The sequence below is a fragment of the Rhipicephalus microplus genome, chromosome X, assembly GCF_043290135.1.
Source record: "Rhipicephalus microplus isolate Deutch F79 chromosome X, USDA_Rmic, whole genome shotgun sequence".
Lineage (NCBI taxonomy): Eukaryota > Metazoa > Arthropoda > Arachnida > Ixodida > Ixodidae > Rhipicephalus > Rhipicephalus microplus.
The window spans coordinates 133,651,644-133,663,814 of record NC_134710.1 but is presented as its reverse complement, the minus strand read 5'-3'; the positions used below and the strand labels follow the sequence as shown (position 1 = coordinate 133,663,814).

Genomic DNA, 12,171 nt, shown 5'->3' with positions numbered 1-12,171 from the left:
TGCCAAAATTTTCTCGTAATTCGTTTCAAGAAATTCTTACTGTTTTAATGGGACACGTAAAAGAAATGAAAGTATGTATGTCCGTAAGCAGAGTACAAGAACATGCAGTCATTAGAGAATCATCCGGCCACCAAATCCGTTCCCGTTAGTCCAACAAGCAAAATAGTCGAATTCTTCTCCCACATAAAGCAAGTGTTAACTCAGCCTTAATGTGTTTTGTGGAGTGTTATAATTTTTTATTGCGGGTTTTCCGCGCCTTTTTAGTGGTTGCAACGTCAGCGACGACTACGTTCCTGAGACGATGATAAACCTGGAACTCTGGATGGGACCTTCTTTTGACATTAAACCATGGCTGCGAACAGATCGCATCACGGACATTGGTCCTCTTGGTCCCCTTGGACGGTGAGTTCGATTGCCCTCATACTCGACAGTAACATGGCCACATCTCAACGCTGCATCGGAGAAATCGAGTTCAACATCTTTTGTCTAGGCTGTGTGTGAAATTATATACATTCGCAATGCATTAATACTGTATTCCAAATTTGGTTATATGAACGATCCGCTGGAGTTCTTCGTTTGTGTTTTGCCATCACTTTAATATAACATAGCCGAGTATCATGCTGTAAAAGAGCTGTTTAGATAGCTTGGCAATGCTGTCGACGCCTGTGACACCTTTGAAGCTTCGGTGATATTAGAGCAGCATGAAATCAGACCACACAAAAAAAGTAAAATACTCACCAAGTGTAATTCAAACTGGGTAACATAATAGTCATTCAGCCTCTTTTCACTGTCTTCGTCCCAGTGACAATACGCTTCTCGGTCGATAACACAATGGTTACCGTGCCGTGCATTCCGACCATACTCAGGTACGGCTGGTACGTGTCGAAACAAATGGCCCAAGAGTACTGGATCAAGTATAATGTGGTGCTTGACCACTGGCGTTCGTACCGGTCAGTCAACATGACGTCGCAGTTGGATCTGCTCGAGGACGAAAAGCTACAGGATCATCTGTCCAGAGGCGGCTACCTCTGCAACTTCACTGGCTGTCGAAACGGCGTCTATCGTTCTCCTCTGTGTGATCCGCATAGAGATGGCCGGGGAGTCCCTTGCGCCACGCTCATTGCAGATTTTCCAGGTGGGATAGCAAAGCTGTTATCTTCTGTTTTGTTTTATCTGTTTTGCTTGGGAGAGGTTGAAGTTCATATTATCTCGGCTAGTCTGCATGTATAACTTCTGCAGCAAAAAAAATAATAGTAATAACGAAGGTTACTCAAAATGAACAATGAGTCTTTTACCATGCCATGTGTGCTTTTCGCCCCATATCTGTGTGTAATTTGTCTACTTCTGTGTGAATTGCGTCAACCGTCCTCGCATCGACGCTTGCTTGGATACGACAAAACATTTCGCGTCATCTTGAAATCTGCCGCTCGGTCTCATGCAAACACTGGGCTGTCGGGCTGAGCCAGCTGCGATTCGTCCCGAGTCACCCAGCCTCTATCTAATGGTACGAGTCGGCATGAGTAGTTTTTAGCGGTCAATTATCTCGGGCTACATCACCGCTTTGGCGTCCGGCAACAACAAACCAAGTGTTGTGTCTCTTCGCCTCGTCGCATGCAAGTATATTGATTCAACCCCATCACAACAGGTCCGCATTATGTATCTTGCCAAATGATCTATGCATTTCTAAGCGCTTACTTCACACACGCAAAAAATATATTGCATCTGTATTTACAGGACACGTGGCCTTTGGTTGAGTCTGCATTTCGACGTGCAACCTTAACTGAAGTAACGTGCAACAAGGAGCAAGATTAATGTGTGCAAACTAGCGAACGCCTTGGCTGCAGGACTTCGGCACAGTGCGATATCTTTGCAATGCGTTCGGATAGTGTGTGCTGGATTGTTCAGCGTACGTGGTGATTTACGACGCGTAACTGAAAGACAATCATTGCCCCGAAACAATAACATATGAATACATATCCCATGATTACCTGTACGTAGAAGCGTGGTGATTATTGGCAGATGTAAAACGATTTCATGTCGTTAACGTGATGCTTTTGCGCACTCGGCTTCGTTTTTGGTAGATAAATAAATGTGTGCACGTGACTCATTCGAAATGTGCATGCTGTTTATTTGTGTGTTACTTCCGCAGAATCGAAACCTATATATATACGCTTGAAATTTTCTGCGGAAACGACGTGGCAGCCGCATTTCAACAGAGGAGAAATGCTTGAGTACCGTGTACTTATATTTAGGTGCACGTTAACCAGATTATTCTAGAACCTCCTCTTCCCTCATAAACATATCGTAGTTATGAGGATTAAAACACCAACATTTAATTTTTAATTCAACGGAAATGGTGTGTTCCTGTAGCAATTGCGTGGTTATATATCACAATTTATTAGTGGGTCTTCACATATTTATATCGTTTCTCATTCCCGCTGGAAAATGTATGTTCTCTGCTCTGCTTAGACACCGCCAAATAGCTTTATTGTTTTAATGTGCGTGCATTCCTTGGTGAGCAACCTGCAGCGAAATATGTCTGCTCCGTGACGCTTTGTACTTAAAAAGCGATTATTGGTCAGTTTATGTGATTGCAACACCGGAGCATTGCAAATGTAGATACGTAGTTATGAATTTCAAGATGGGGCTAACAATACCAGAACATTAATAAGACGCAAAACTGCCCATAGGAAAGAAAGCTATAGGGCTTCATAGGAACCACAATGTAGATGAACGTGAATATTGAACAATTTGTGACACTGGAAAACTGTAACATTGGAACTTCAGTAACACTTCTTTTGGGCCTAGTTGGTTAATAATCCTAGACGTACTTTCACAGTTCTAACACAGACGCGCCACAAAGAAAGAGACGACACGCATATGTGCGTGTCGTCTCTTTCTTTGTGGTGTGTCTGTGTTTGCGCTCTGAAGGCACCTCCAAGTAACATTGGAAGCCTGAATAACTGGTGGCTCAAAATATAAATAATTATAAAAATTTTAAATTCCATGAGAACACATAGGGCTCCATAAAAATGGATGGGAAACATTTGGTAATATATAGTAGATCAACACTACAACCCGCGGCTTACCAAGTGTGTCAGGACATCTGGAGTATTAAATCTATGTTTTGAATTGACAGTGAAGATATGTACTGATAAGAGATTTTATAGGTCCAATTACGAGCTATAGTGGATTCAAAGGGACGAAGCAAGGAAAAGAAGAGATGGCGGAAAGGCATGTAACCACTTTAGAATAACCGGTATGCTACCCTGCACTGGGTAAGGGGAGGAGGAGGGGGGGGGGGGGTGTCGGAAATGTTACGGACACATGTGGTGCGTGTATGACCCGAACAAGTTCGGTAGGCCTGAGGAGGTTCCATAACTGCTGCTAGGATTTCGATGAGAATCGATCAATTTCGCACGTGTTAAATGAGGTCTGATGGTTCTAGGCTCGAGTGGGTTTGGCCTGATCGAGTCCGTTGAGTGTCATATCGCGTTCGATCTGATTCGATAAGGTTCGATAAGGATTGACTGCAGTTCTATCGATCGATATCCTTTAAAATAACGTTTGAAAATGTGTATTTTAGATGCTCGCTATTAAAAAGTTTGCATGCATTTCAAATTGAAACACTTCAGTTTTAGAGGTGACGTCCCAACAGTCGTGATACCACACGCCATGCCATCACTCGAAGCTAGTCGTTCAAGCTTGTTATGAAAACGCCGAAAATAAGATATATTCTAAAAAGAAAATCTAACTGCTCTTTACCGCGTTCGTTTGCGGGAAGTGAAAGCCGTATAATGAACTAATACTAGTCGAGCAAAACACCTGCAGGAACGCCTTGCGAGTGGATGTTATGCACAGATCAGACAGAATAGTTTCACGAATGCACTTTGCGCCATTCGTAGACAGTCAACTTATGCAGCTCAAGCTTACACCTGTTATCAACTAGTCTCCCTCCTTCTTCAACGCGCTTTGTCATTTTTTTTTCTTTGCAGAAAGCACGTACGCCTTGCTGAAGCACCAAATCGAGACCCTCAAGCTTCGTGTGAACGTAGTCTGGATCGGCAAGCATTTAAACAGCTACGTCAGTAAGCTTCTGGAGCGCAAACAAGCGGTGATATTTTTCAACTGGAGGCCCAGTGCCTTGACCTTCACGAACCACAATCTCGTGCGCATCGCCTTTCCTCACTGCGAGGACCGTGCCCTGCAGGGAAATCTCAACACGTCCAACTGCCTTTTCGAAGTCAACAACATGGAACGGGCAAGTTTACTTAAATGTCATCAGCGGTAACTTTCGGGAAATGGAAACGCGTAGCAAAACTATATAAGCGTCCTCGCACAATCACCTCGGTAACATGGGTGTTGCCGGAAAATCGCATAGCAAATGCTCAAAAAGAATAATAAGAAAACTTGACACGACAGTGCTTTAAGAAAAATATTTTTTGCGGGTTCTCGCGGTTATCGAATCGAGTATACGTGTATCCTCGTTACATAGAAGTCGGAAGACAAAAAATTATGTTGCAGTGTATTCACACTAACAGCGGCTCGTCATTTTGTCTATTTTAATATGCAAATACAGACCGTCAAGTCACTATCGTACGTTTTGAGTTCAAACGGACTGCCAAAAACTCCGTGGAATTAGTGTAGAAAAGTTGCTGATAATTTCTCCCGTTCAGTGAGGTTGCTACGGAGCATTCCTCGTAATTAACAGGAGAGCACGTTATGATATTAATGGTAATGTTGTTAAGCAAAAAATCATATAAATGCGTGCAAACGTGAAAACAAATTTTGCCAACATGTTTCGGGAAGCGGTCCAGATTCCACGTCACGTTAGTGATGCAAGCAGGATCAAATCTTCCAAAACTAGTTACGCAGAAAAGAAAAAAAAACGAGGAGAACGCTGGGGCAAACATTTTTTTTTTTCATTCAACAGTGCAATTTGCTGTACATACCCAACTGACGCAATAGCCAAAACAGCTCTGTAACCTATTTGAAATTGAGCATGTTATATTGTACTAGAATATGCCGTGAACAAGCTTTTCCAAGGCCTGCTATGCCACTGTTGCTTCCGCGTTATACAACACTTCTTCCTGGAGCCGCCTTAATGCGCCAGAACTGCTGTAGAAGCGGCTCAGCATTTCTGGCTCGGGCGGCTCATGAGGTGACATTCGGAACGGCCAATACACTGTGGCCGCATTGTGTAAACGGACGATTGACAGAAAACCGTGGTGCTTCGTGCAGGTAGCGTGGACGAAGCTGAAGGACACCGCTCCGGACGTTTATAGTCTGGTCGAGAAGATGACCTTCACCCAGCAGGAGTACGGAAAGCTTCTCGAATCCTACCAGAGCAAGCGGCAGCAGCACAAGAGTTTCCATCAAATAGCGTGCTCTTTCTTGCACGACAACGAGGCCCTGTTGCATCAGTTCTCGGTGCGGGTCGCCGACAAACCCATGCTCCACATAGGCGGCATCTTCCCCATCTCCGGAATCTACAATCGCGTGGGCGGCGTGCTCACAGGTTAGTTCCTTGGCCGCCTGATGTGAGCCATTAACGCGAATCGCACGTGGTCGCGCGCGTTTGTAATGTTTACGCGAGTGAACACCTGGCCCCGGTTTTTTGTGTAATCTCCTTGAAGGGGGAGGAGATTGCAATCTTCTCGCCGGTTCCGTATTACCAATGTCGGACTGTTTTGCTCGCCGCTATAGATATGACGCGAAAAGAGTCTGTGCTCGTTCTCGCTCCCGCTTGCACGCGCTGCAAACAAACGCCGTAGCACGCAGGCCACGCGCTCGGGTGTTTCCTTTTGTGAAAATTGACAGTGCACATGTGTTCCACGTCACACTACATGTTTGCGTCGTTCGTGTTTCTGATGCAGCGGCACGCATGGCTATCGACAGCATTAATCGAAACGAGAATATCCTCAAGGACTTCAAGCTTGAGATCCTCGAAGGGGACGGCCAGTGTGCACAGGACGTGGTCATGAAGCGATACATCAACTACGTCACCAATTCCACCTACAAGAGCTTGATCGGCATCCTGGGTGAGCCGTGCTTGCAGACAACCTCATTTGTAGGGCGTTGTGGTTATGCCTGCACGACCGTTAAATTTCATGGCGTCGAAGGATGGGTACAAGTTTTTCACAAAGGATTGATTGACTGAGTGTGGGGGGGGGGGGGGGGGGCACTATTGTTGGCTTATTGTTGAAGAAAAAACAACGCGTTAACGCTGGACAGAAGGGAGTAACTACATGCACAAAGCCACAGTCTGGCTAAATAATTCCTGTTCATTATCTATTCTAGTTTTTTGTACCGAGAACTAAGCCAGCGTCAATTAGGCCCTGACAGGAAACACGCAAATGACTAACTGAAAATACAGATTACTTACCCTCAGAACATTCTCGTTACTGTGCAAGCAAACCGATAGACACCCCCGGTAATAGAGCAAGAAAAATTTTTTAGAGGCTTTCGAGATCAACCGCTTAAAAAGCATTATAGCAAAAAAGGGCATACTAGCAATGTAAAAGAAAGGGAATCGGTGCACAAACACCCCCGGAAACGGAGCGAGGAAATCTTTTTTAATGGCTTTCGAGATCAGCCGCTTGAGTGTTGATTGCGTCAGCATTTATTCTCTAAATTTATATAAGAACGAAGTTGGTTTTCTTGCACTGTAACAAGAATGCTCTGAGGGTGAGTAATCTGTCTCTTATCTTTGCACCATCGTAACCTAGATACTTTTTTCAGGGCCTGCCTGCACCGAGACTCTTGAGCCGATCGTGGGCGTGGCGCAGCACTACAACACACCCATCATTAGCTACAGCGCTGAAGGGGCGCTCTTCTCCAAGCGCGAAAAGTATCCGTACTTTTTCCGCACCATTCCCGAGAACCATATCTACAGGTACGTGAATCACGTGCAGTCGTGTACCCCGCATGGCCGCGGCCGTGCCTGCGAAGCCGTTGCGTCAATTCACCAATCGCTAGGTGCTCTTGACCGCCGGCCGAACTTAGTTTATTGACCTTCTGTAGTCGGCAAACGCGCTTCCACGTACTCACATTGCTTCCTCCAGGCTACCAAAGGTTCAAGCGAGTCTCACATAATTTAGTCCTCCACACAACGTGTCATGTACCTTGTATATGCGCGCAATCTGTCGCCGGAGATATTACTGTGTTCAAATAATTTTTAAGGGAATTGATGTTTAACCGTTACTTATCCGTGGCAAACAAAAACGTCAGGGGGTTCGAGCTCCACGTTCTGCCGTGTCTCGCGTTGCGCGAGATGAGCGTCTGCGTGTATGGTCCACGCCTTGATGACGTCTATCTCACTAATGACTTCATAACAACAGAATATAAACAATATAAACAACGTTACTACTTTTTGTGCTGAAACGCCGCGCCACGCATTTGATCTATGCGTTAAAGTCGTCGTAGTGGCACGTGTTTTATGTTCTGTTTCCAGTAATGGCTCATGCTGTGAATGTATATGCTTTCGCCTTTTCGACGGGCAGCAATGGAGATATAGGCATAGCTATGGGAACATGGAGGCTACATAAGTATTCACTGTTCTAGCTTGCGTCTCCCTCGAGGTCATCTACCGGTGGTGTCATCAGAGCACGTCGTCATGCTGTGCGCAGGTTTGTGTACCTGAAGTTGCTGCAGGCTCTTCAGTGGCGGCGCCTGGCAGCGCTCACGGAGGATGGCCACAAGTACAGCGAGTACCTGAACCTGCTGCACGACGATATGCAAAAACTGGGCCTCAACTTCGTCACCAACCGCAAGTTTCCTCACGACCACGGCACGCACAATGGCACGCACAGGTCTCAAGACATGTCCCAGTATCTGGCTGACCTAAAATCGCGCAATGCGCGCATCATCATCGGCGGCTTCGACGAAGATGCCGCCCGCGCCATCATGTGCGAGGCCTACAGGCAGGTACGCGGCAACTCCCAGTGCACGCAGCTCGCTGCTGTGTGCCTCGGAGACGAGCCGTGGGTTAAAAAAAAGAACAAGGCGGTGGTCTGCCGGTACTTTGGCTTGCATGTTGCACTCGGTCATGCACTATAGCTTTGAAGAGCCCCACACCACACCCTTAGGTCTGTGTTCTGCTCCCGATGCTTATATTTAACTAATGTAACGCCCGCAACTGATATCGGATAGTAAATAAAAAGTGACCTAAACGCGTCGACAGCAACACAACTGCGCCTCTCTCTCGAGCCTTCCACGTTAATGTCATTGCACCATGAAGCCCAAATTTAAACATGTAACCCTCACAGCCTCGGCCTCTAAAAGAGGCGGATATTGTGTTCGAACACAACAGTCCGCCCTTGTCTTAAGTTGTTCATTTTTTTTAAATTGTGAGAACAGTAGGCGAAGTGAATCTTTCAGTGTATATCCTCAATTTAAATTAGTGTCATGTCAGAGAGAAGCGAGACAAAACAGTGCTGTTAACCAGATGCACATCGGGTTTGCTACCCTACGCTGGGACAAAGAAGTAGACATCAAGGAAAAAAAATGGAAATAGCTGCGTCTGCTCATCAAGCTATACACCGTCTACAAACAGTAAAGCAGCGCACTGTTTGCTTTCAGTGTACTCTAGCAATGTGTTCATTTTTTTTACCATCTGCGCGCACGCCCGTGGTAAAAGAATCTTGGCCTCTAAACAACATTTAGTTTGGCCGTTTTTTTTTTTTGTAAGCAGAAGGAGGTGCTGGACATCATAACGATAATAAAATCACTCGGTGTGTTTAGCACTTCCTTAGGTTCATCTGGTGTAGTACGCTGAAAGAAGCATGCTTGTTTGAGCACGTGTTTTTCATTTTACAGGGCATGACAGGAAGGGACGGTTACCAGTGGTTTTTGCCGACGTGGCTAAGCCAGCAAGAGCAGCGCCATCGAGAATGGTACAACACCGAGTACTACAACCAACACTTCAACGAAAGCGTGAACTGCACCATTGGTGAGATGAAGGTGGCCATCGACGGTTACATGAGCCTGCACCCAAAGGCGTACGCTGACGACAACGCCACTATGCAAGACAACAAGACGGTCGCTTCCTGGAAGGCGACGTACAAGCAGATTGCTATAGGCCAGGTAAGAACGCGGCGCCAGCTGTACTGCTGCGTCGACCTTATTACCGCAGGTTGAGTCGGCATAATGTATTTTGTTGTGACCTCGGCACCATTGACGCGTGTCCATCGGTGCCGAACGCAAATGGCACACTTTTGGCACACTCAACCTGAACTCAACCAACAAATCAGCGGCGTTATCTATAGTACCCGCCATCATCAATAGATGGCGTCAACTTGGTTATGTCGGTCGGAGCAGACGAAGCCGTGCACGGACGCACAGAGCACCTGTTTTTGTGCACACTGCCGTGAATGTGGCACCGGAACACGTGTCCTTCTTCATTTTATTCCTGGTGATGAAGATGGCGCAACACTGTCGTGTTTCTTTTTGCAATGAACCAAAAGTGACTGATCAATGAATGAAAAAATAGGTACGTCTACTTATTATATGTGAAAAATCTTTCGTTGGCGTTCGGATCGAATCGGAGAAGCATTTGGTTCATGCAAAAGCTGTTTAGCGAGATCAACCACCTAGCGTTTGTCAATGAATAGGTGAAATTCCTTTTTTATATCTAATAAAACTGTGCTGTAGCGTGTGTAGGTTATAGGCCGAAAACGCACATATGCGCGCTTTGTTACACAACAAGAGCTCGATTTGCATGATGGCGTCGTGTTGTTCTTTCAATTATTTTTGTTAATATGATTGCGTGCAGCGTCTCTCATAATTATATGGTGTAAAATAGAGGTGTTGTACGTCGAGAAAGGTTCAGACGCAGCTTGGCAAAATGTGCTTTATCAGGCAGGTCTGGCTAATGGCGAGCGGCGTGCGCGAGCTACTACTACAGCCACTGATCATCATCGTCTTCTTCATCACCAGCAGAGCGTCCGTTATTTAGATTCATTACAATTACTCTCCGCGAAATAAGGAGCCATCCTGGCGACCTATGGACAAGTAAACATCGGAGGGTCGTAGCAGGGCTTAAGTCTCGAGGCGTGGACAATTTCCTGGCCACGACGACGTTGGTCAGAAGAAGATACCCAGTGCCTCAATGAGGTGATTCACTGGTGAAGTTTTTTGTAGCACACGATATGGGCCGTGATACTTGGGGACCAACTTGGTAGAAAGGCCGGGTGTAGCAGAAGGGACATGCAGCCAGACGAGTGAACCTGGATCGTAGGAAGTAGTGTTATTTGATGCGTCATGGTGGTGCTTTTGGCGTCCTTGGTCTTGGGTTGTGAATGATCTTGCCAGTTGGCGGCATTCTTCAGCGTATGTAGCGGCTTGAGACAAAGTCGTGGACTCTGAGGAGTCAGGTTTGTACGAAAGAATTGTGTCCATAGTGCAAGAAGGTTCGCGTCCGTAAAGGAGGAAAAAGGGAGAGAACCCAGTAGTGCTTTGAATGGTGGTATTATAGGCGAACGTGATAAACGGGAGCACTCAGTCCCAATTGGAGTGGTCTGACGAGATATACATAGACAGCATGTCACCAAGGGTGCGGTTGAAGCGCTCTGTCATTCCATTGGTCTGGGGATGATAAGCGCTTGTAGTGCGGTGAACGACGTGGCACTCGCGCAGCAATGCTGTGATGACGTCTGACAAGAATACGCGACCACGATCACTCAGTAACTCCCGAGGGGCTCCATGACGTAATACGATGTTGTGAAGAACGAAAGTCGCAACGTCTTTTGCTGTAGACGAGGGAATAGATGACGTTTCGGCATACTGCGTGAGATGGTCGACGGCAACTATGATCCAGCGGTTACCGTCAGCAGTGTTCGGAAGGGGACCATAGATATCGATGCCGACGCGGTCGAATGGTCGGGATGGGCATGGTAAGGGTAACAAGGTACCGCTGGCGTGATAAGGGGGAGTTTTTCGTCTCTGGCACGTCGAGCAGGCCCGAACGTATTGTCGTATAAAACGGTACATGCCACGCCAGTAATATCGGAGACGTATGCGAGAATAAGTCTTCAGGAAACCTGCGTGGCCACATTGGGGGTCGTCATGAAACGTGGAACAAATTTCGGATCGCAGATGCCGTGGAATCACGAGTAGCCACTGACGCCCACCGGGTGCGTAGTTGCGTCGGTACGCAACGTGCGAGAAGGGGGGGGGGGAGCCGTCCGCCCAGCCAGGATGTCTAGAATAGAAGCAACCCAAGGGTCTTTGCGTTGCTCAGATGGCATGTCGGCGATGGTGACGACAGTGGCATCACAGGTTAGACTTTCGCAGCTGTCCGGGTCAGGGGGTAGGGGCGAACGGGATAGGGCGTCTGCGTCCGAATGTTTCCGGCCGGAGCAATAGACCACGCGAATATTATATTCTTGGAGGCGTAATGCCCATCGGGCGAGGTGACCACTTGGATCCTTCAGTGACGACAACCAGCAGAGGGCGTGGTGGTCAGTCACGACGTCAAAAGGGCGCCCGTACACGTAAGGTTGAAATTTCTCTGTCGCCCAAATAATGGCAAGGTATTCCTTTTCAGTGACGGAATAGTTGATTTCGGTTTTGCTAAGAGTTAGGCTTGCGTAGGCAACCACGTACTCTTGGAACCGTCTTTCTTCTGTGCAAGAATAGCCCCTAGCCCGACACCACTAGCGTCGGTGTGGATCTCTGGGGGTGCCGATGGGTGGTAGTGTCGCAGAATAGGCGGCAACGTGAGGAGGCGGCGCAGTTCATTGAAAGAATCGTCACAGGTGGCAGACCAGGCTGATAGGTCTCCAGAGCCGGCAAGGAGCTTGGTCAAAGGAGCGATGATCGTCGCGAAATTGCAGACGAAGCGCCGGAAGTAAGAGCAAAGGCCTATGAAGCTTCGGAGTTCTTTCATGGTGGTCGGTTTGGGAAACGCTGAAACAGCTGTAAGTTTGGCAGGGTCAGGAAGAATGCCGTCTTTTCAAACCACGTGGCCAAGGATCGTAAGCTTTCGAGCGGCGAAATGGCACTTCTTCAGATTCAGTTGCAGCCCCGCGGCAGAAATACACGCGAGGACTTTCTCGAGGCGGGTTAAATGGGTTGCGAAATCAGTTGAAAAGACGACAATGTCATCTAAATAACAAAGGCAAACGTTCCATTTGAGGCCTCGAAGGATAGTCCATCATTCGCTCGAAAGTA

The 12,171-nt window shown here is 47.0% G+C and overlaps 1 protein-coding gene across 5 annotated transcripts in view; it reads left to right on the top strand.

The window, feature by feature from the left end:
- The window catches only part of LOC119176517 (uncharacterized), a 158,018-nt gene that overhangs the window by 118,485 nt on the left and 27,362 nt on the right, over positions 1-12,171 (top strand). For 4 of the 5 annotated variants that reach the window (XM_075877756.1, XM_075877754.1, XM_037427842.2 and 1 more), the window contains 8 exons: positions 265-402; positions 867-1,135; positions 3,996-4,261; positions 5,242-5,518; positions 5,877-6,041; positions 6,742-6,895; positions 7,629-7,926; positions 8,818-9,084. In XM_075877756.1, coding sequence (XP_075733871.1) covers positions 265-402; positions 867-1,135; positions 3,996-4,261; positions 5,242-5,518; positions 5,877-6,041; positions 6,742-6,895; positions 7,629-7,926; positions 8,818-9,084 — 1,834 coding nt within the window. Of the gene's footprint in view, positions 1-264; positions 403-866; positions 1,136-3,995; positions 4,266-5,241; positions 5,519-5,876; positions 6,042-6,741; positions 6,896-7,628; positions 7,927-8,817; positions 9,085-12,171 lie in introns of all 5 variants that reach the window. The other variant, XM_075877757.1, reaches the window with a different exon arrangement.